Source organism: Microcebus murinus, chromosome X (assembly GCF_040939455.1).
Source record: "Microcebus murinus isolate Inina chromosome X, M.murinus_Inina_mat1.0, whole genome shotgun sequence".
NCBI lineage: Eukaryota > Metazoa > Chordata > Mammalia > Primates > Cheirogaleidae > Microcebus > Microcebus murinus.
Window position 1 is genome coordinate 98,516,231 of NC_134136.1, and position 23,988 is coordinate 98,540,218.

At 38.1% G+C, this 23,988-nt stretch overlaps 1 protein-coding gene and 1 long non-coding RNA gene across 4 annotated transcripts; one reads left to right on the forward strand and one right to left on the reverse strand.

The window, feature by feature from the left end:
- Positions 1-369: 369 nt before the first annotated feature.
- Positions 370-5,519, reverse strand: LOC105882355 (uncharacterized). Its single transcript, XR_012916054.1, has 3 exons — positions 5,306-5,519; positions 4,988-5,039; positions 370-653 (listed from the first exon to the last, which is right to left on the reverse strand). It is a non-coding gene; the product is annotated as an uncharacterized LOC105882355 (long non-coding RNA).
- Positions 3,910-22,154, forward strand: PRDX4 (peroxiredoxin 4). 3 transcript variants are annotated; one of them, XM_012784606.3, is made up of 8 exons: positions 6,603-6,960; positions 10,997-11,114; positions 14,173-14,289; positions 15,976-16,098; positions 18,102-18,232; positions 19,175-19,209; positions 21,770-21,816; positions 22,044-22,154. In XM_012784606.3, the coding sequence occupies exons 1-8, from the start codon at positions 6,717-6,719 to the stop codon at positions 22,045-22,047; spliced, it is 819 nt and encodes a 272-aa protein (XP_012640060.1). In that variant the 5' UTR covers positions 6,603-6,716; the 3' UTR covers positions 22,048-22,154. The 3 variants fall into 3 exon arrangements, with proteins under 3 accessions (XP_012640063.1, XP_012640060.1, XP_012640059.1); XM_012784609.3 differs by lacking the exons at positions 6,603-6,960; positions 21,770-21,816 and adding an exon at positions 3,910-4,393; XM_012784605.2 differs by lacking the exon at positions 21,770-21,816.
- The last annotated feature ends 1,834 nt before the right edge of the window (positions 22,155-23,988 follow it).

A 23,988-nucleotide genomic window follows, 5' to 3' on the forward strand; every position in this document is an offset into this window, starting at 1 on the left:
GTCTGAGAGAGTCTTCTGGTCATTAGGCACTCTTTTCTTACTCATTCTAACAAATGTAAATTAAAGTGAAAATCATGTTGAAATTTGCCCTTCTTCCATCCTTTCCCACTACTGAATCCTGCCTACATGTACAAATGATAAAGCAGCAAAACTTTTCCATATTGGTCTAAGGGCTACTTTAAATGTTCATACAGTGTAAGACAACCATTCATGACTCTGCTTTATGAGCCTTTCCTGAGCACACTAGCCCACCTTTAATCTTCTGAACTACTACTTTTTAAACTGACTCTGATATTTTCTAATATGAATAAGGAGAGTAACAATGTTTTTTACCAGGAACTGTACTAAAGCTTTACTGTTTAGGTCTAAAACAGCAATAAATATTTATTAAACTCATAGTTTGTGTGGGTCACAAATTCAGAAATAGCTGATCTGGAGATTCTGGCCCAGAGTATCTTATGAGGCTATAGCCAAGATATAAGCTAGGGCTGCAACATCAGAATTGACTGGAGCTGGAAGATCTACTTCTAAGGAGGTACTGTCACAAGCCTGGCAAGGCAGTTCTGGTAGTTTGTGGGAGGCGTCAGTTTCTTCCCACATGGATCTCTCCAAAGGCTGTCTGAATGCTCACACAACTTGGTAGATGAATTCTCCTGAAATGAGAAAGGGACAAATGTTGCTTCCCCATTACCTCAAGCAAATGACAAAAAGCTTCAGAAAGCTTGACTTATATCTCCTGAAGGTTAAGGATCACAGGGACTAGTGTCTGACTCACAAAAGAAAAGTGTAGAGGCTGGGCCTGGAGAAGCTCCTTGCAGAAAGGACAATAAAATAGCAGCCTTGAATGTAAACTGAACTCCCAGCAAGTGCAGAAAAATCTGTTTCCAGGGAATAAATGTGGATCACATAAAAGAGAGTGGCCTGAGATGGTTTTAAAAGGAAAAGTAACTAAGCATGCCACCCAGAGGGGTGGAAGGATTCCAACACAAAGGTGGGCCAAAAAAGGCCTAGGGAGTAAAAATAGTCTAAGTGGCCAGAGGAAAGATACAGGATATGTCATGGGCCTACACTCTGAGGTCTCCCAAGGAACCTGCAAATATCCCCATGACAATGTCAGATGGGGATTTCCTCCATATCACCGAGCCCCAAAACAATATTGCAACTTTGCCAACCATACAATTGTATGCCCTTCTCCCAGAGTCCCCACACTTTCTGGGCCCCCATTATAGGTCAGAAACTTTGTATAATCAAGTCAATTTACATATAGTCACTTATAAGACCACTGACTGATATTTGTGAGCATCACTGGAATTTTAGCTTGATAATAGCAGGAACATGTCTGTTTTGTTACTGCTGCCTCCCAAAGACAGTGGCACATAATGAGTGCTCAGAAAGTGTTCCTGGTCCCTACCTCAGACCATACACAAAAATGAACTCAGGCCGGGCGCTGTGGCTCACGCCTGTAATCCTAGCTCTTGGGAGGCCCAGGCGGGCGGATTGCTCAAGGTCAGGAGTTCAAAACCAGCCTGAGCAAGAGCGAGACCCCGTCTCTACTATAAATAGAAAGAAATTAATTGGCCAACTGATATATATATAAAAAATTAGCCGGGCATGGTGGCGCATGCCTGTAGTCCCAGCTACCCGGGAGGCTGAGGCAGAAGGATCACTCGAGCCCAGGAGTTTGAGGTTGCTGTGAGCTAGGCTGACGCCACGGCACTCACTCTAGCCTGGGCAACAAAGCGAGACTCTGTCTCAAAAAAAAAAAAAAAAAAAAATGAACTCAAATGGATCAAATACATAAATATAAAAGCTATAACTACAAAACTCTTAGCAGGAAACATAGGTGTATATCTTTATGACCTTGAATTAAGCAATGGCTTCTTAAACATGACATCAAAAGCGAAAGCAACCAAAAATATAACTTGAACTTCATCAAAATTAAACCCTTTTGCATCAAAGGACACTAACAAGAAAGTGAAAAGACAACCCACAGAGTGGGAGAAAATATGTACAAATCATACATCTGATTAAGGATTTAGTATCCAGAATATATAAGTACTTTTACAACTCAACAAAAATAAAAACAACTCAATTATTAAATGGGCAAAAGATTTAAGTAGATATTTCTCCAAAGATGATATATAAATGGCCAAAGAGCACATAAAAAGATGCTCAACATTAATCATTTGGAAAATGCAAATCAAAACCACCAGGAGATACAACCTCACATCCATTAGGATGACTATAAGCAAAAACTGGGCAATAAAAAATGTTGAAGAGGATGTAGAGAAATTAGAACCTTAATATATTGCTGATATGAATGAAAAATGGTATGGTCTTCAAAAAGTTAAACATAGAGTTACCATAGAGCCCAACAATTCCAGTATAGGTATATAAATCCAACAGAACTGAAAACATATGTTCACACAAAAACTTATACATGGATGTTCACAGCATCATTATTCTCAAAGTATAAACAACTCAAATATCCATTAATTTATGAATGGATAACTGAAACTAGTATATCCAACAATGGAATATTATTATGCCATAAAAATGAATGGAGTACCAATACACACAACATGGATGAACTTTGAAAGCATTAAGCTTAAGTGAAAGAAGCCAGATACAAAAGGACAAATATTATACGATCCTACTCATATAAAGTACCTAAAGTATTCAAATTCATAGAAACAGAAAGTAGAATGTTGGTTTTCAGGGCCTGGCAGGGAGGGAGTAATCAAAAATTAGTGTTTAATGGGAAGATAAAATAATTCTGGAGGATGGTGATGATGAGTGTACAACGATGTGAGTGTACTTAATGCCACTAAATTACACACTTAAAATGGTTAAAATGGTAAATATTATCTTATATATACTTTACTACAATAAAAAAGCAAGGAATCACCAATATGTGATATAACATGGATGAACCTCGAATATATTATGCTTAAAAGAAGCCAGACACAAAAGGCCACATACTGTATGATTTTATTTAGATGAAATATCCAGACTAAGCAAGTCTATAGACAGAGAAAGTAGATTAGTTGTTGCCAGTGGATGAGGGAAAGAGGATAATTGGGAGTGATTAATAGGTATGGGGTTTTTGGGGAGGGGTGATAGAAATGTTCTGGAATCAGGTAGTGGTGAGCATAAAGCACAACAATGTGACTGTACTAGCAACCACTGAATTATACACTTTAAAATGAAAAAAAATCATGTTTTGTGAATTTTTTCTCAATAAAAAAACTGGACAAAAAGTCTTCCCCCAGAATGAGTAATCCAGGTGCAAGATAGACAGAAGCTATTCTTTTCATGACCTAGCCTCAGAAGTAATAAAGCATTACTTTTGCCATATTCATTAGAAATGAGTCCCTAGGTCTGGCCCACATTCAAAATTAGGCTTTACATGTATTCTATCATTCCAGTTTCACAACGCGGGGCAACTATTATTGTCTTTCATCTGCAGATTAAGAAACTGAGGCCCAGAGAGGTTAAATACTTTTCTCAAGGCCACAAGCCCAATAGGCGGCAAAGCTCAGATTTGAACCTAAAAACAGCTTACCCTACAACCTGTGCTCTTAAACCACCATCGGTGGTTCTTAACCAGACATGCCCATTTATAAAAATAAAGACAACTGGAGCCCCGCAAGGACCTGTTAAATCATCATGTCTGGGGCTATGGTCCCTGCACTTGAATGTTTTAAAGCTCCCCAAGTGTTTCTGAGGTACATCCTGGGTTCAGAACCACCCCTCAGTGTCTGATGGTTTTTTATTATTAATATGGGCAACTGACACCAGCTGGATGTTAAGTGCCTCGAGGGCAAGGCCCCCACCTCAAGCCTCCTTGTTGATGTCACTATGACAGCACAATGTCTGCACAAATATCATTGGATGGAAGGATTCAGAGCAACTACCACCCAGAATGTCAGCTGCCAAGGGGTTCCAGTGGAGCTGAGGATGAACAGGAGGTACCTTAGAGCTGGCCAACCTGGTCAGTCTCTCCAGTGGGCAGGAGGTTTACTGGGGCCCACTTGGTGGGCAGTCCCTGCTGCCAGCTAGACCATCTCACCTTAGCCCAGAGCAAAGAGACATAACACTGTCTCTAAGCTTACATTCCCAAGTCCAAACTTAGAGGCCCAGCTCAGGGCCTGAAATTCACTCAGGTTTGTGGCTGTTTGTCTAACAGTCACCATGGATCACCGAAGCCGACCACGTAGCATAGGCCTGAACCGAATCCCTGGAACTCAGTCCCGAGCCCCCCGGGCTCCACTCCCCTTTCATGTAGAACAGGAGGCCAGGGAAGGAGAAGAATGGGAGCGAGAGCTACCTCGTCCCAGGCCTCCTATCTATGTGCCCCCAGAAAGTGAAGAGCTGTCGGACAATGTAATGGGTAAGTACCTGCTCTACCTCCCTTGGCAGAAGGGGGATGGCTTCACCTTTTTCATCCCTTGCCCACAGGAAGCAGAAAGCAGAGCATACAATGGACAGAACTAAGGTGAGGGATGAGTTTAGAAAGGGGAAATTTTTCTATCTGCCACAAAGGGTTGTCACAAGGAGCAAGTATATAATGTGTGAAAGCAACCTGAAACTGAGACAGGCTGTTTGGAATAGTAGGTGTTATTTAGAAATCAAGTGCTTGCAACATCAAACGCCTACTGTGTGCCAGATACTTTGGGAAACAAAGAGGACTTAGAAATTGATGTCAGCCCAAGGGAGCTGATGGTCAAACAAAGGAAAACAGACTGTTAGAATGGCTTCTGCGGGATTCAGAAAAGATATCAGGAGCTCACAGGAAGACAGAGGGGACCCTGGGGGCATATAGGCTGCTGGTGGCTCCTGTCTTTCTGTTGTATGCTGTGTCTTCACCTCCCATCCTAGCAAATGGGTGGCTGATGGTGTATTTGTCAGAATATGGAACAACAATGTGCTGAGAGGGTTTTCTGGGAACTTTTCAAGTCTTGATTTTAAAAAGGAAAACACACACCTTGAGACAGGCTTAAGTCACCAAACTGCCTGTTCGCCCTGTAGATCCTTCCCTGCTAGAAGATAAGAAACAGTCTAGAGATACTGCTTTTCAGGTTAGATCTTCTCCAAGTTTTTCGAGGTCCTAAAAAAGGTTAACCCTAGAAAGGAGAGTCATGGCACTGTTCACACAGGTCACTGCAAGGAAAATAATAAAACTGTTAGAGGGATAAAATGCAAGCCAGTCGAGGCAAAAAGGTTAGTTTTCACTTTGGGAAGGAGGAGTGCTTTGTGGTAGGATGAAAGGGTCTAACGGTGCTAAGGGCTGAAGGCCGGTTACCTCCATAGCTTTGTGGCAGAGCTACATGTGGAAGGATGAGAGGCTCTAAAACAGTGCTGAGTGCGGGAGGCCAGTCACTGGTGAGGATTTGTGGAAAAGGTGGGCATGGAAGGATAAGCAGGGTCTAAAACAGTACTGATGGTGGGTGAGCAGGAGGGCAATTACAGGTGACACCACAAGAGGGTCTCCGCAAAGATGGCGGACGCTTGACAGCCTGGCCTGCCCCCAGTGCGCAGGCGCAAACACCAGGTGGCCGATGGGAAGGGGGCGGTGCCCACGGTGGGGGCGGAGGAGCGGGGAGAGGGCTTTAAGTGGGTGAGGAGGAAGGGGGAGAGGTTATGTGGGTGGGTGATGGGGCAATTGTCAGAGAATGGAACAACACTGTGCTGGGAGAAAAGGTTTTCTGGGAACTTTTCAAGTCTTGATTTAAAAAAAAAATAGACATCTTTGAGACACAATCATAAGTCACCAAAAACTACCTGTTTACCCTTGTCTATTGGAGAAGTTTTCCTAGGACTTAAAAGGGCTGCAACTAGAAAGGGGAGCCATGGCACTGTTCACACAAATCACTTCAAGGAAAAAAAAATGAGTAAATGACTATTAGATCTCAAAACTTATCCCTCCTATCTGAAACTTTGTACCCTTTGACCAATAACTCCCTAATCCCTCCCTTTCCCCCTCCACCTCCCAGCCTCTGGTAACCAGCCACGTAAATATAGCCAATAATAATGTATTGTATATTTTAAAATAACTAGGACAGTAAATTTGAAATGTCTCACCATAAAAATGATAGGTAAACTAGGTGATGGATATGTCAATTAGCATGATTTAATCATTCCACATTGGCTACATATATCAAAAGATCACATTGCACCCAATAAATATATACAATTATGTGTCAATTTAAAATTTTAAGTGACTTTCTAAAAAAAGTCTATTAGAAGTATAAAATGCAAGCCGTTCACAGGCGTATAGGTAAGTTCCAGCTTTTGAGTGGATGGTGTGCCATGGTGAGGCTTTGTGGATGAGATGGGCGTGGAAGGATGTCTAAAACAGTGCAAAGGGCGGCACCGTGCGAGCCCTGGACACCTCTGCAGAGTTGGGCGATACTCCGGCCCTGGCCCGCCCCGGGGCGCAGGCGCAAAAGCTGGCTGGGGACGAGGAGGTGGGGCTGGTGCCCACGTGGCGGGGCGGGGCGCGGAGCGGGAAGGTGGGGGACGGGGGTGCGGGGTGCAGGGCGCGGAGCTGGGGGGCGGGGCGCGGGGCGGGGCGGGGCGCGGAGCGGGGGGCGGGGCAGGTCTCGCGAGGCCGCGCCCCGGCTCGCGCGGGCGTCGTGCACGCGGTTGTAGCTGCCTGGCGGCGGGAGAAGCTGCGCTCGCACTGAGGGACCCGTTTTTGCACTCGTGTGGTCATGGAGGCTCCCCCGTTGCTGCTAGCTGCGACGATGCCGGTCCCTGGCCGGGTCCGAAAGTTCCTGCTGCTGCCGCTGCTGCTGTTCCTGCTGCCGGCTGGGCCTCTGCGGGGCTTGGAGGCAGAAGAGAGGCCCCGGACCCGCGAAGAGGAGTGCCACTTCTACGCGGGTGGACAAGTGTACCCGGGGGAAGCATCCCGGGTTTCGGTCGCAGACCATTCCCTGCACCTAAGCAAAGCCAAGAGTAGGTGGTGCCCCGTCAAGGGTGGGGTGGGGGTGGAGAGAGCCCGGAGACACGTGTACACTGGTTACACCCTGGGGCCGGGGCTTGGGCGGCACCCCTTGGACTGCCTCCGGGCTCTGGGCTGGCGTGGTTCTCTCCAAGAGGGGGAGGGGGTAGGATAAAGGGAGATTCTAGCTGTGAAGAAAGGGATGGTTTCCACTAGTCAGATTTTGGAAGAGGTTGTGGTTACTCTAAAAGCCACAGATGAAAGAAAGAATGGCCCTAGTCTCGGGCTTGCGGGCATCGAGGATGTTGTGCAAACTAAAACACTTCCTGAAACATCACAAAGTGCCTGCTGCACGTCCCGTCTCTTTTCAAGTACTATTTCAGGGAAGAATACATTGATAGGTTGAATAACGATTCACAGAAAGTTTGATTAAATAGAAAAGTCGCTAAACAAAATGCTTGGGGGGGGTCAAACGTTTCATTTTTCTTTTTTTTTTGTTGCATCTTATAAAGAAGATTATAATTAAAAGCCACTTTCCCCAAAACCTGTATAGTTAATGGGTACTCTTTATGTTTCTCAGAAGTGAAGAACCTGTAACAGGGTGTACTTTGAAGAGAAACAGGGAAGAAACGGGGTTGGAAGTAATGCATTTGGGTTGATGATAAACCTCGTGGCAAATTTATGTCCTGCCAATTTGGTTTTTGATTATTTACATTTCTCTCCAGTGTCCAAAGCTAATAGCCACTTTCAGGAATGACACGTCAGACTAAGTAGATACTGAGAAAGTTGTGGCCTGCTGCATCTGGATGTTAAAATTAGCCAAAAAGAAGTGACCAGCTGTAGATAAAAGCTGTCCCTTGCTAGCTTTGCAGTAACCTGCTTTTCCTACAGATTGACAGTCCATAGGAGTGTATTTGGCTTTTGTGGTTCAATTTTACAGCATGTTCCTTGCCAGTATTCCATAAAAAAGTAATGCTTCTAAGTTATGAATCTCCAGAGTTAAATGGAATGCTGTTATGACTTAGGATGGGGTGGGAGTAATAAATGAAAAAAACTGTTTTGCCTCCCAAAACATTTCCAATTCTTTCCTGCTGAAAGGTAGCGACTTTTGGATTTTTTATTTTTTAGAAAACCAGTCTTTCACTTTTAAAATGAGTATTTCCAAGTCCAGTTGGTTTTACTTGCTTGGGAAGACATTTTGAAATATGTCAGCCAGTTAAGTGTTTACTGATATTACATATATTTCCCTTAGGAAATACAGGCACTTCGAAACTGCTTATGGAAGCAGAAAATAGTAGTAATAATACCTTTCCCTTTACCAGCAAAACTTTTTAAATTTTAGTTACTTGCTACATTTCTCTGTCATATGTAGGCATATCTAGAATTAAAGATACAAGAACTTCTATTCATAAAATTGAATATTATGGAGCCATTAAGACCATATTTTCAAATAATTTTTAGTTACATGAAAAACTGTTCATGCTTTGTTTCCTTTAAAGAGAAAAAAAAGGGGAGTGCAACTTGATCCAAATTTGTGTGTTTAAAAAAGACTGCTAAGACAGACATCAAAAAGTTAACAGTAGTTCCCAGAAAAATGAATGGATGGCTAAGAAACAAAAAGAAAAATGTTAACAGTAGTTAAATTGATAGGTGTTATAAAGACAGAGGATTTAAACATTCTTTTTTATCCTTATTTGCATTTACCAGAATCTTTTTTATTTTTGAGACAGAGTCTCACTCTGTTGCCCAGGCTAGAGTGCCATGGCGTCAGCCTAGCTCACAGCAACCTCTATCTCCTGGGCTCAGGTGATCCTCCTGCCTCAGCCTCCGTCCCAAGTAGCTGGGACTACAGGCATGCCCCACCATGCTCGGCTAATTTTTTCTGTTTTTTAGTAGAGACGGGGTCTCATTCTTGCTCAGACTATACCAGAATCTTTATATGTTTATTATATAATTTATATTCAGGACAATTTTTGTTTCTTAATAGATGCATGGGGTTGCTTTGGGGATTCCATTTATAGGTCTTAGCAAAGTAACTGCAGTTCTTAAGAACCCAACATTTCCAAAATCAATGTTTAGATATGGTTTTCCCAATACACTAACATCATTAAGGAGTATCATTATAACATCATTATAATTATTATAACCTCTCACTTGAGTAGCATTTTAAGAAATGTATATAAAGCATATATAATTCAGTATCCTTCTGCTATGTGTTTCTCCCTCCTGGCCTTTGCCTAATCAGATCAGGATTCTTATATGAGGTAGGCTAAGATAAGTAATCACATGTTATATATTAACTTCACAGAGAAATTCATATTCAGTTTGTCTCTATTTTCAGAGTGACCATAAATGCTGGCTAGCTGTTATACAAAAGTATAAGCCTTGCTTTCTAGAAACCTTAGTCAAACTTGAAAGCAAGTATTAACCTCAATGTATGTAATGGTTCTTAAAGTATAAGTGCTGTCTGAATGTGTTAACAGAGCGTGAAGGTACATTATTATCAAAGTGTATTGGCTAGAATTACAGTGTACCTTTACAAGAGAGCAGCATGAACTGTTCAATTTCCATCAGGTAACTTGAAACTTGTTCAAGGGTGTCTCCTCTTTCAGTGCTCTCTAGGAAAATTATTCCATGCTCTGGGATTCAGTTCTCATCTGATGTGTTTGCAAATTTCCACCTCCTTGAGTGTTGCCTCATCTACAGCAGGTCTTCCATGTATATATGAGAAGCTGGACAAACTAAATAAGTACGTCTGGAAGACTGCCATTAGAGAAAGAAAAATCTAATTATTTGAAATGTAGGACATTGATAACTTGTAGGGGCTATAGTGAAGTATCCAGTAGAGTTTAGTGCAGGAGTAGAATGTAAGGGGTCTGTGAGCATGAATAGAAAAAAAAGGTCAGCTGGGTATGGTGGCTCACACCTGTAATCCTAGCACTTTGGGAGGCCAAGACAAGGAGATCCACTTGAGGCCAACCAAAGCAACATAGCGAGACACCCTGCCCTCCACAATCTCTACCCCCCCAAAAAAACAAACAAAAACCAGAAAAACTAGCCAGGCATGGTGGTACACTCCTGTAGTCCCAGCTACTCAGAACTCTTGAGCCTAGGAGTTTGAGGTTCCAGTGAGCTATAATGACGCCACTGCACTCTAGCCTGGGCAGCAGCATGAGAGCCTGTCTCCAAAAAAAAAGTATATTTTCACTCATGCCCAACTGAAACTTAGCATTGCCTCCTATTATGAATGTCAGCAAGAAACCACACTAGCTTCAGCAGTACTTGCTTATAGCTGTCACCAATAGAATCCCAGAAATTTTCATGCTACATTCTGGTTATTTGCAGGTATCTGAAAACATCATTTATACTCATCGTTATCTTAGGTAGTTAGATCACTGCTAGATCTTACGGTTTTAAAGTGTTAATAAAAGAACACATGCATTATTATATCACCAATCTGTTTTTTTTTTTTATTTATTTTTTTTTTTTTTTGGAGACAGAGTCTCACTCTTGTTGCCCCAGCTAGAGTGCCGTGGCATCAGCATAGATCACAGCAACCTCAAACTCCTGGGCTCAAGCAATCCCACTGCCTCAGTCTCCCAAGTAGCTGGGACTACAGGCATGTGCCACCATGCCCGGCTAATTCTTCTATATATATATTTTTTAGTTGTCCAGCTAATTTCTTTCTATTTTTAGTAGAGATGGGGTCTCACTCTTGCTCAGGCTGGTCTCGAACTCCTGAGCTCAAATGATCCACCCGCCTCGGCCTCCCAAAGTGCTAGGATTACAGGCATGAGCCACTGCGCCCGGCCACCAATCTGTTCTTCAATACTTTGATAATTGAATTTAAATATAATTTGTTTCCTTTGTAATTCTATGTATTACTTTAGAGTTCAATAACACTATTCTAAGAAATCTATAAGCTTCCCAGACTGCCAAAAAGATCCAAAGGTTTAGAAGCCCTAAGTTTTACTGATTTTCTAAAGATGTCCTCTGCCATTCCACCAACTTTCTCGGTATTATAGAATATCATGTCTTTTTCTTTCTTAGTTTCCAAGTCAGCACCTTATTGGGAAGGAACAGCTGTGATAAATGGTGAATTTAAGGAGCTCAAGTTAACTGATTATCGTGGGAAATACTTGGTTTTTTTCTTCTATCCACTTGATTTGTAAGTAATACATGTAAATAGCAGCTGATAAAACCCAGTCTTTATCAATCATGATTCAAGAACATGAAATAGTTAAAAATTACTTTATTCATCCCTTGGCTCTTAAAAAGAGCAACATCTATATATTTCAGTCATAACACAATGACCTCAATACATTATACTTATATATCTACATGACTGTGTTATAATGGAATAGTTAGAGGAAAGCTACAATATGTTCATTAAACTATACCTACTAAGGCAAGTAAATGGACTGATAATATTTTAGAAAGCATTTAATAGCAACACTTATGCCATAATTCTGTTTAACATATCTGTTAACTAGAAAATTAATAATCCCTTTTATCTAGTGATACCATTTAACTATGGTTTTGTCATTTTTATTTTTACTGCATCTGTTGCTTTCCTGGGATTTGAACATTTTCTGGAAAATATTATATACTGCTTAAGGAATAATACCTATTAATATGTTACAGTTATTGAGGGTTTCTTTAACTCTGCAACAGTGAGCATCTTTGTAGATGGTCAGAAAGTTGACTCAGTAAATATTCTTACAGCTTTATTCACACTGATGATTTAATTTTATTTTGCAAAACACTATTTTGAGTGTTTTTCAAATCCCATGAAAGTGAAAAGAGACCAATAAAGAGTTACTCCAACATTTACTTTTTTTATATTTAAATTTATTTTTTGGTTGCAAAAAGTCAGTAGAAGATATTTCTATCTTTGCCACTGTGCCTTTTTCCATTAGAACTAATCTAAAACTATGTAGATAAAATTTAAACTTGCAGGGAGGGTATACTTAAGCTCATTCCTATAGGTTGTTTCTAGGCCTGGGGTTGGTAAACTTTTTCTTGTAAAGAGCCAGATAGTAAGTATTTTAGTCTTGTGATCATCTCTGTGTAGCTACTGAACTTTACCATTGTAGCACAAAGCAGCTTCAGACAACCATAAATCAAATGCATGTTGCTCTGTTCTATTGAAACTTTATCTACATAAAAAAATAGGCTGGATTTGGCCTATCAACCAAAGTTTACCAACCCCTGCTCTAAGCCAAATGGGAAGAAGTCCCAAAAATTAGTACTTTGAGACTAAAACAAGTTATGAATCTGCATAATATATAGTCTTTTAAATTAGTAATAACCTACTTCTTTCTAATCAACTTGTACTATGGCTTGGTTAACTAAAAAGTATAACTTAATTTCTATTAGAAACCAGAAGTAAAAATCTTAATAGATATAAAAAATGATAAGCCTTCCAAATTAATGTTATAAAACCAGAAAGTTAACAATGTGTGTTAAATGTATATAACAAATGCTAACTCTGAATTTTGAAATTAGTCTAACACAGCAGAAAAATATGCTCTGTGTTTCTCTAGTATTATTTAAAACTCCATAATGAATAAGACATACCTAATTGGAGCATGAGATTAGCAATGGTTTTCTAGGACAAGGAGCTAAGATAGCTTCTTCCTGTTTTTATGTAATGCTGGACTGGGCCTGGCTAGAAAAGGAAGAATTCTGGAGCATTTGCCACAGTCTATGAGGAGGAAAGTTACAAACATAACCCTTCAGTTTTCTGCCAGAACTTTTTCTCTGTCTTCATTAAGAAGTTGGGCAAATGTTTCTCTAGGTAGTATTTCTTGGATAATACGAAGGAAGGCAGAGACTGACCATTCCTACCCTTTAGAAAATATTAAAAATACATATTGTAGCCCAGGTTTCCTGGGACATATTCCTAGATTAGAACTGTCTGCTTGTACATGGCCATCATGTTCTTGAACAACTGAAACATTTTAGAATCCTGTATTGGGCTCTGGTAGGAACTTGTCCCCTAAATCTATGTTTTTCAAACTTTTTTGAACATGGCTCACAGTAGAAAATATATTTTTCATTGCCACCCAATACACATGCACACATATAGAATATCATTCTTCAGTCTATATGTACCAACAAAGCCATGCTCCTTAAAATACTGAAAAACTTCCATACCAGGTGGTAAATAGCCACTTCCACACCTTCTTTTCCAAGTTACCCCTTCTACCTGGTCCCTTTCAGAAACCTCCAGAGCTAAAGCCAACTATGAGTTAAGGTTGTTAAATATTTTTGAATACCACTGTTGAACACAAACATATATATGCATCTATGTATACATATGTTTCATAACTTACCTATACTATGTACAATGTATTCTCATATTTTCTATTATATTTTACTTTTTTTTTTTTTTTGAGACAGTCTCGCTTTGTTGCCCAGGCTAGCGTGAGTGCTGTGGCCTTAGCCTAGCTCACAGCAACTTCAAACTCCTGGGCTCAAGCAATCCTTCCTGCCTCAGCCTCCCGAGTAGCTGGGACTACAGGCATGCGCCACCATGCCCAGCTAATTTTTTCTATATATATTAATTAGCGAATTAATTTCTTTCTATTTATAGTAGAGACGGGGTCTTGCTCTTGCTCAGGCTGGTTTAGAACTGACCTTGAGCAATCCGCCTGGCTTGGCCTCGCAGAGTACTAGGATTACAGGCGTGAGCCACCGTGCCTGGCCATATTTTACTTTTTTAAATGTTAATCGGAACTCATTAAACAGGTTTAAGGAGTCCCTACCATGGTTTGAAAATACTGCCCCAGGTAATATTCTCTAAACATACCCTTCTGACAATATAAGGGTATTAAGGTGTAAAATCCCTGGCTGCCCAGGACTGGGAGATGAGGTAGAAAAGGACCTTTTCAAAAAGAGGTGGGGAGGGATGGACTAGAGAACACTGTCTCATCTCCAGAATACAGACAGATGCATCTAGCTCATAGAGTTGGTATAGAAATGTATCAAAAAAAAAATAGTGCAATGATGTTAACTTTGTAAAACACTATATAAGGTATTATTCAATAAAAGCTAATAAAATGGTGCAGGTACTACCATAAGGGAGAAGGGAATATTGGAAGTTTCATATATAAAATTGTTCTTAATGTGCATTTTTATTTACTAAAGGTATCTGTAAAAAGTCATTTGAAAGTTCAGATATATGCTTATTTTGAGAATAATGAATTTTTTTTAACTTTCAGCACATTTGTGTGTCCAACTGAAATCATCGCTTTTGGTGATAGAATTGAAGAATTCAGATCCATAAATACTGAAGTGGTAGCATGCTCTGTTGATTCACAGTTTACCCATTTGGCCTGGTCAGTACCTTACACTTATATTTGTAGGAAAAAGAAATGGATTTACTCTTAAATCATGGGCAGATAACTCCTAACATGATAGGAATATAGTCATTTACCAGACATTTCCGGAATAGATTTATATGAGTAATACAAAAAGCTGCTAGTTCAGTCATGGTAAAAATGCTTAAGGATTTTATAGGACATTTCAAAATGAGAGGGAAAAGTTAAATGCAATAGATAGGATTTCTATACCACAAGCCACTGGATTATATGATTATTTTATTATGATTAATTGGGTAACCTTAATCTGAAGGAAAAAAAACCTTTAAAATATACCATTTCTCTGTCACATAGTTGCCTAGTATAGCAAGTCAAACTCAGATTTTATAATTTTCAAGCAGTAATTTGTAAAAATTAATGTAAAAGTTACAAATTGAAACAAGTTTATAATTCTAATGTGCCAAATTCTCTTAAACATTACAAATAACATATAAATATATACCAATTATTTCTTAATATAAAAATATTAAAACTATAGGCTTAATTTACTTCATTATTTCTATAGTAATTCTAAATCTTCCTAGGATCAAAACACATGTCCACCAAGGAAAAAGTGTCATCCCAAATAATTTGGGATTACTTTTCTAAGAGAATTTGGGGATATGTTCTCAGCTGAATAGGTTTTATACCAACCAGAGATTTCTACTTGTATGTTAGAACTGGGGCCATTGCCCTGTTTTCTAGCTTTTATGTCAGTGCCCTCCCATTGGGGTACCAGCTCATATCTCCTGGTTTCCAGTTACAGAATACAAGTTGAGTATCCCTAATCCAAAATTTAAAGTGCTCAAAAAAATTTGAATTTTTCTGTGTGTTGACATGATACTCAAAGGAAGTACTCATTGGAACATTTTGGATTTCGGATTAGAGATGCTTAACTTGCAAGTATGCAAATAATCCAAAATACTTCTGTCCCCAAGCACTTTGGGTAAAGGATACTCAACCTGTACTTAAATCTGAGGACTGATACATCTGAGATTATAACTTCCTTCACTACTTCAAGTGGACTTTGTGTTTCTTTGTCTCAGAATATTAAAATGTCATCCAGTTGTATCCTGCCTCTCTCAAGGATTTGTCTTGTGATCACAGTTCTTAGGTTATGCTTATGATAGTACATATCCTTCGATCTATCAGTTTCACTTTAGAAATTAATCAGACAAGTATAAAAAGATGAGAATACAAGGATGTTTCCAGTAGTGTTTATAAACGCAAAAAAAATGGAAACAGTTTAAATGTCTGTCAGTAGAGATTAGTAAAATATAGTACAGATAGTACCCAACTTACAATGGATCAATTTATAGTTTTTCAACTTTACAATGGGTGTGTAGGGTATTACGAGCATTTTCAGCATATAGTGTTTTCAATTTAAAATGGATTTGTCAGGATGTAGCCCTGTCCTAAGTGGAGAGCATCAGTATGTCCGTACATTAAAAATGTGTTGTATATATTCATCTTTAATGTTTAAAGGACATGAATATATTAAGTGGGGGGGAAAGCAAGAAAATAGAAAGTACATTAGCCTGTTTTTGTTAGAGGAAGAATGAATGTATTGTGTGTGTTTGTGTGTATGCACATGCATATGCAGAGAAAGAGTGCTGTTTTAATATATGCTGTTTACTTAGCTGAGAGTTAAGTTTTCTGTTACAGGATTAATACCCCTCGAAAACAAGGAGGACTTGGGCCAATAAAGATTCCACTTCTTTCAGACTTGAACCATCAGATCTCAAAGGACTATGGTGTATATCTAGAGGACTCAGGCCACACTCTTAGGTACCTTTCAGTGGTTTTACATTATGACAAATCCAAGTATATTTATAATCCTCCTTGAAATGAATGTTATTCATAACTACAGTAGCTGTGGCATTAGCTTCAAGCATTATTAGAAATAAATGTTTTGCTAATTTGATAAATCATATATCAAATTTATGATAAATCAAAGTATTTTAAATCTTTTTTTCCCCAAATTCTGTGGGTACAAATATTGTTAGGGTTACATATCTTGCCCCTGCCCCCCTCCCCACCCCACTCTGCCAGAGCTTCAAGCGTGTCTAGTCTTCAAGTGGTGCGCCCTGCACCCACCATGAAAGTGTGTGCCCCTCCCCTTCTCCCCCCTTCCACCTGTTCACCTCCCATTAACAAAATTTTTTTTAATTTTTTTTTATTTCGGCGTATTATAGGGGTACAGATTTTAAGGTTTCAATAAATGCCCTTTCCTCCCCTCCCCCCACAAGTCTGAGTCTCCAGCATAAGAAACAACGGTGATATAGCACATCAAAAATTTTTTTATGAATAATTTAAATTTGAATATACATGTTTAATCACTTCTGTCTAAAAAAAAAGAATGAAATGTAATGTTAGATTGACTGTTTCTCTGATTTCCATGTAAATTACCAGTGTTAGTAAATTTATTTGTCACTTATCACAGTCTAGAATTTACAGTACTGAATATTTCTTCCTATGTTATCTTACAAGGTCTTCTGGAAAAAGAACTTTGTAGTAATCTAGTACCCAGTTCCTTTGACATATTGGAGTAAAGGTGACATTTTTTAAGCTAACAAAAGCTGGGATTTATTTAAACAAAATAAAGGCTTGAATCTAAATATATAAAAAAAAGAAATGAATGTTATTTATGAGTTAGAAGATACAAGTTTTGACCATGAAATATTATTTCGTTCTGTTTGCAAAAATGTTGTAGATATCCTTAAAAATAATTAAATTGCTAAACTTAAACTATGTTAATTTACAATAGCCCTACTTAAAGTATGTTAGTGTCATAGATTATTAGAGCTGGAAGATTATTTAGAGGTCTTTCATTAACCCTGTCATTTTATAGGTTAAAGAGACAGATTCTGGAGTTCCATGAACTTTGCCAAATTTATATAAGTAGTTCATTGCAGAACACAGACTTGAACCTAGGTCCCCCAACTCCTTGTTCATTTCTTTTTCCTTTTTCCAAACTGACTCTAGTAATGTTTTTTCTAAAAACAAATATCATAGTATTTAGCACACTTATATTTTCGGAGTGAGAAAAGGAAATATTTTACCCAGGAGCTCTCACTAGGTTACTTGAGCTAACAAATGTTAATAGAATTATTTGAAAAGAGGGCAATTTTAGCCTAAAACAGTTATAATTTTGTTATATTGCTGATTGCAAGAAGTGCTTTGTGTCACTTCTTGGCCTTTTGACTAATATCAAGTTTATATATTTTAAAGGTATGTCATTTGGCTTATAGAAGTTATTGAATATAATATTTCCATTGTAGGTTCTACCTTTAATCAATATAAAATGATTCTTTGCTCCAAATAAATAAAGTCTATTACTAAGTTAATCCCCAAAGAGTATGAAAAAACTGAGGCAATTTTAAAATGTGGAATTATTTAAACATTAATCAAGTAAAATTACCTGATACTAGCTATTTTATTTTATTTGAGCCAATAGTTTCTTTTTAATTATTTTTTTATTTTCAAAATAACACATGCACATAGTTTTTTAAATCAGATTATCTTAAGCAACCATAAATAATACTACAGTACATTTCTTAGCCAAAAACAAATTTTTAAGGGTACAATTGAGCAGTGACAATCCCAAATTATATACTAGATTGATGGGGCGGTGGGTGTTGGGGGGGGGGTGTGTATGTATACACCAGTAAAGTAGGCATGTTGTTTTGTATAGCATCATTCTGTGTGGATGGTACAGAAATTTACATTAACTAATACTTGTCTTAACTGAGAAGAAATGGCCTCACCTCTACCATTCTTGTGTTTTGCAGAGGTCTCTTCATTATTGATGACAAGGGAATCCTTAGACAGATTACTCTGAATGACCTTCCTGTGGGTAGATCGGTGGATGAGACACTACGTTTGGTTCAAGCATTCCAGTACACTGACAAACATGGAGAAGGTACCCTTCCCTTCTAACCTTTTGATATCTTAGTTTGAGAGATAACAGCATAATTAGTTGGTTTCTCATCCTAAAAGTAATTTAGATGGTTCCAAAGTCTTCTGATTATTTATAAATTATTAGCAGACCAAATTATAATTTAAAGTGCTTTTAACAAAATATCTCTAATATTTTCTGCTTACTGAGTAATATGCAAAAAGCATTCATTATCTGCATGGTCCTTTTTGATAAGCTCAAAGAGAAAAGTTTCTGCTACTACAATTTTTCAAATTATGTTTCTGTAAACTTAGCATGTGCCCATCTGGCAATATTTAGTAACATGGGTTTTATTTGCATGTTTACATTATTGGATTTAGCTTTTTAAAATAATGTAATCCTCAATTGCTTCTTGACTTTTTGGCTAAGATCAAGTGTAATAATGTAATCCTCAGGCTTACTCAGTATCACACTCTGGTAATCTATCAGTTCATCATTTTGCTAAAATAGTAACTGAGTCTGGATATATCCTAAAGTTTCTTGACAAACAGTGAACCACAGCATCAGTACAAAATACCACAAGATAGGTAGTACACAAGCTTACTGGAAGTTTATGTAAATTCAGAGGAATTTTAGCGGTGCCCAGGACTTTCAGTTCACCAGATTCCCAAACTTTCCAACTGGATTAGAGGGACATTCAATTTGATTTCTTACATTATAAATGTTATTAAACATAATTGGTAAAAATGAAAATAGATGAGCTGTCTGCTGCTAAGCTTCATGACTAAAATTCCTTGGTACGAGTAGGCAAGCTAACAGAAGTCAAGTGCTCAGTGGTCTGGAAATACTCTTATTAATATAGTCTATTAATTTTGGTTTCATATGGAAATAGAAAAAGTCAAGAGTTGCTAAAGAGAACTGAACTCTGTTTTTAAACTATCTTTTGCCCATTTTTATTCCTTTTAGTCTGCCCTGCTGGCTGGAAACCTGGTAGTGAAACAGTAAGTCATATTGATTTTTCTGTTAAAGGGATAGCTCAAGCCAAAAAAAGCCAACCTTAGGATAATCTTTCCTTGTAATACAACTGTCTTGATTTTGTAAATGAAGTAAACATTGCTAAGCAGAAATCATAGAGTACAGACATTCTTTTGACTGTAGGAAGAGTAGCTGAAACTGGAAAAAGCAGAATTTGGGGTTTAATGCTGTGAATTTTAATACCAAATATCCAGAGAAATATATAATTCCAAAAAAACAAGAAAGGCAGAGTGGAGATTGGTAGGCCTTAGAGGTCATGTATGGAATTTCTTCTTATATTGTGAGCAAAGAAAACAGTGACAAGCAAAACTGTTCTATATGTAATAAAAAGCTTTTGAGAAAATCTGGCTTAATTAATACTGAAACTAATGATTCTTTCCATGTCATGAAGAAAGAAAAGATTGAAACAGGTATATTCTTTCATTTAGGGAGGCTATATAATTTATAAACAGCCCTTGTAGTAGTCTCTAGCCAAAACACAATTTAGAAATTCGCTTGAACCTTTTTTGAAATAACATTTTTATCTTCTAAAAATCAAGAGTTTTACCCAAACTGTAGTTAGAAAATTGAAAAATACTAGAGCATTGGAGGAGGAAATTGTTACCTTAAGATAATAGAAAAATATAGACTCCTAAGATTTTTGTCCTTAATAAACTTAAAAAAAAAAGTACCATTAGCCATAGACAATCAGAAGTAGACAGTTACTCTTATAACTTCAGGTGTGCCTCCTTTCCATTCCTTGAACATGCTAAGCTGGCTCCTGCCTGAGGTCCTTTGTCCTTGCTGTTCTTTCTGCATTGCTCTCTGCATTACTGGCTCCCTCTCTTTACTCATATTTCAGCTCAAATGTTATGTTAGAAATCTTTTGTCACCACTTTACCCCCACCCAGGAACTATCCCATAAACCTATTTTGTTTAGTTTTGTTTTTTAGAGTCAGGGTTTTTTAGAGTCAGGGTTTTGCTCTGTTACTCACGCTGGGGTACCTCATACTCCTGGGCTCAGCTCAAGCAGTCCTCCTTCCTCAGCCTCCCAAGTAGCTGGAACTATAGGCACACACCACCATGCCTGGCTAATTTTTTTTTATTTTTTGTAGAGATGGGGTCTCACTATGTTGCCAGGCTGGTCTTGAACTCCTGGCCTCAAGCAGTCCTCCCACCATGGCCTCCCAGAATGCTGGAATTACAGGCATGAGCCACAGCACCTAGCCCCATCAACCTGTTTTTAAAAGCATTTACCACAACCTAAAATTAGAATTAGAATGTAACTCCAAGGGCAGGGACTTTGGCTATGTTGTTAACTAATAAATACTGTATGGCTATATAATAGTTTGAATAGCAGGTCTGTTGAAAAAATGATGAGACACATAAATATATAAAATTATTATTTGTCAATTAAAAATAGAAAAGAATGACCATATACAGTATATGATAACACATGCATTTTTCTGGAGGGAGAATCAGATTGTTTTCATCAGATTCTCAAAAGGGGTTTGTGGCCTCCAAAAGTTAATCAAGTCAACATGTTTTCTGAAATGTATACTATTCATCCTGTAATGTCTTTCATAGTTAATTTGTATTTCTTGGAAGATCTCACTGATCTGTTGGGACTTAGATACCTAGCACAATTCTATAATTAGTGTTACGTAATGTTATTTATCAGTCACAGTTGGTTTTGCTACACCTCCAGGGGAAGTGCCCTATACCTTGAAGATCTATCGAGAAATGCTTTTTAAGGCTTCTTAAGCTACTTTTTATGCCTGCAGCTTCTGATTCATATTTCTACCTGTGAGCCTCACAGCCAATAAATGTAAACTAATGACTAATCTATAGTTTAAATTACCTAGTGCTCAAAATAATGTATGGCTTCAAATTTCCTTTGAGATCCATCAAATGGATGTAGAGATGAGTAAGTTGCTATTGTAACATTAACTTTGACCTCAAAGGCAAAGCTGTTTTGTAAACCCATCAGAAATTAGTTCAAAATCAGTGAATACAGTGATTATATTATTTTTTATATATAAAGATAGGTTTACTTTACATATTTACTAGCAAGTAACATAGCTAATTGTGAGGTCAAATTATAGTGGAAAAATTTTTTTTCATTTTTTTGCAGCAACAGTGTCTCAGTATGTTACCCAGGCTGGTCTCAAACTCCTGGCCTCGAGCAATTCTCCCACCTCATTCTCCCAAAGTGCTGAGATTATAGGCATGAGCCACCATGCCCGGCCCCTGGAAGAAATTTTTTAAATGTAATAGGTTTCTAAATACTCTTGTGCTCTTAGACCATGAGAGTATTTTTATTCATTAACTAATTATTAGCAGTAATGCTTAATATATATGAGGTTTTTTTTTTACTTTGCAGCTTGAGATTATCCTAAAAAGTTGCATTTTAGACCTTAGTAAATCCTTAATGAACACACCATCCCCTTTTCAGGTTATTGTGGCATACCAACATTTTATCAGCAAATGATTTAAAAAATATATTAACATCTGTAGCCATGCTCTCAATGTGTTTGATTTAATTAGATCAAACCTGAAGATACCATGAAAGCCTGGTGGCCGAAAGAAGAGCTGTAAGTAAATTTTGGGGTGCTTGAGTACAGATGTTAATTTATAAACAAATAAATGATTTCTTTTGGAATAGCTGAAATTAGTAGATAGGAAAAATATAGTTTTTCTTAAATATATATGATAGAATTTGATATGCAAAAATAATCTTTATCTTCTTTAGTCAACATATAGACTACTGATGATGTACTTTGCCTTTTAAAGTGATTAATTTGCTATTTTGTTTTAACAGATAATCCCAGATCCAGCTGGCAAACTGAAGTATTTCGATAAACAGAATTGAAATACTTCCTCAAGTCATGATGCTTGGAACTTCTCAATAAAGTTCACTGTTTTATTACCACACTGTGTTATAGCAGTAATTTCTTAGAGAATATAATACATATTTCTTGGAAATATGTAGTGTTCAGGTATATTCTCTTGGAGAATATAAATACATATTTCTTGGAAATATGTAGTGTTCAGGTTAAACACTGAAGCCAAAAGACAAGTAGTTATTCCCCCTATCTTTCCAAAGGAAGAAGTGTCTAACTGAATCAGACTGAGTAACAGCAATAATAACATTTATGGAGTACATGCCATGTGCCAAGCATTGTGTTAAGCAAGTTAGATGCATTGTTTGATTTAATCCTCATATCAACTCTTTGAGTTCTCTATTTTACAGATGAAGGAACTGAAGCTCGGATAAATTACTTATCCAAAGTCACATAGCTAGTTAGCAAAGGCAAAAATCAGTCTTTGTACCCACACAGGCTAATTCTACTTTATGAGCTTTTAACACTCCACTGTGGCAAAGGTATTCTCTGTACCTTTGAGAGTAGTGGTAAAGAACAGTACAGTCACCTTCTGCAATATGATAGGGATAGCTAACCCCATAACTCACTGCTCTGTAATAACATAAAGCCCTTTACCCCCTCTCTAAATTTACATTTTCAATGTGTACCAAATTGTTAAGAAGTAACAAGTGATGTGTTTATATTTAGTGTAACAAATAAAAGTTGAATCCCCAAGCTGGCGCGGTAGCTCACACCTATAATCCTAATACTTGGAGCCCGAAGCAGGAGGATCGCTTGAGCCCAGGAGTCTGAGACCATCCTGAGCAAGAGTGAGACCCTGTCTCTACTAAAAATAGAAAAAATTAGCCGGGCATGGTGGTGCATGCCTGTAGTCCCAGCTACTCGGGAGGCTGAGGCAGGAGGATTGCTTGAGCCCCAGGAGTTTGAGGTTGCTGTGAACTAGGCTGATGCCATGGCACTCTAGCCTGGGCAACAGAGCAAGACTCTGTCTCAAAAAAAAAAAAAAAAAAAGTTGAATACCTAAATATATATAGCTAGCTCTTAACAACCATATACAAAGCTGAACTCCAGTGCTACTTTATCACCCCATTTGCCACCCCAATATAGCAATTACTTCATTTGTAATTATACATAATGCCATGTAGTTAAGGGACCTGGTACCCAGGAGAATTAACCTAATCTTATCTTCCATGCTAATCGCCTCTCAATACTCACAGAAAGCCCTCCTCCCTGAGTAAGGCCATCACTGGAAATGATGGGGGCCTCTGAGTTCTGTCACAAGTGCTAAGTAGTCAGTGACAGACAATTGTAGATGGACATGGGAACCCAGCTGCCAATTTATAGCATTTTTCTGTAGCAAAGTATGTTCTAAATGCTAGCTTACAGATGGAATTTAGAAACCAACCTATTAGTAAAGTTCAAGACTGCTGGTCCTTGGCTGTTTAAACAGGTTTATGATAATCTTGTCAATATGTACAATATAATTGAAATCCAATAAGCAGATTTCATCTTTCTGATCTGAAAAGTACAAATTTTTTACTCTGGAATAAGCCTATGTCTTCTTGATTTTTTTTTTCTTTTTGCAAAGGAAAAGTGCTTAGTTTATTGTCTGAAATGTTTTAAAACACATTGTTTGAGGCAGTGGGAGAAACTGGAGAGATTCAGTTCAATCTTCAATTCTGAGATTGCTCGTGTTTTCTTGATGTTTGAATGGAACACGGAAATTCGACCTCTGAGAAGGCCAGTGGGCACTCAGTTTGTAAAATACCTTGTGGTAGTTTGTTTTGACTTTTCTTTAATTCTGCAGCTCTGGGGTTCTTATGTTGTCTTCTTGATTAATAGTTTCCTTTCTTTAGTATACATCCGTGGAACAAATGGCAA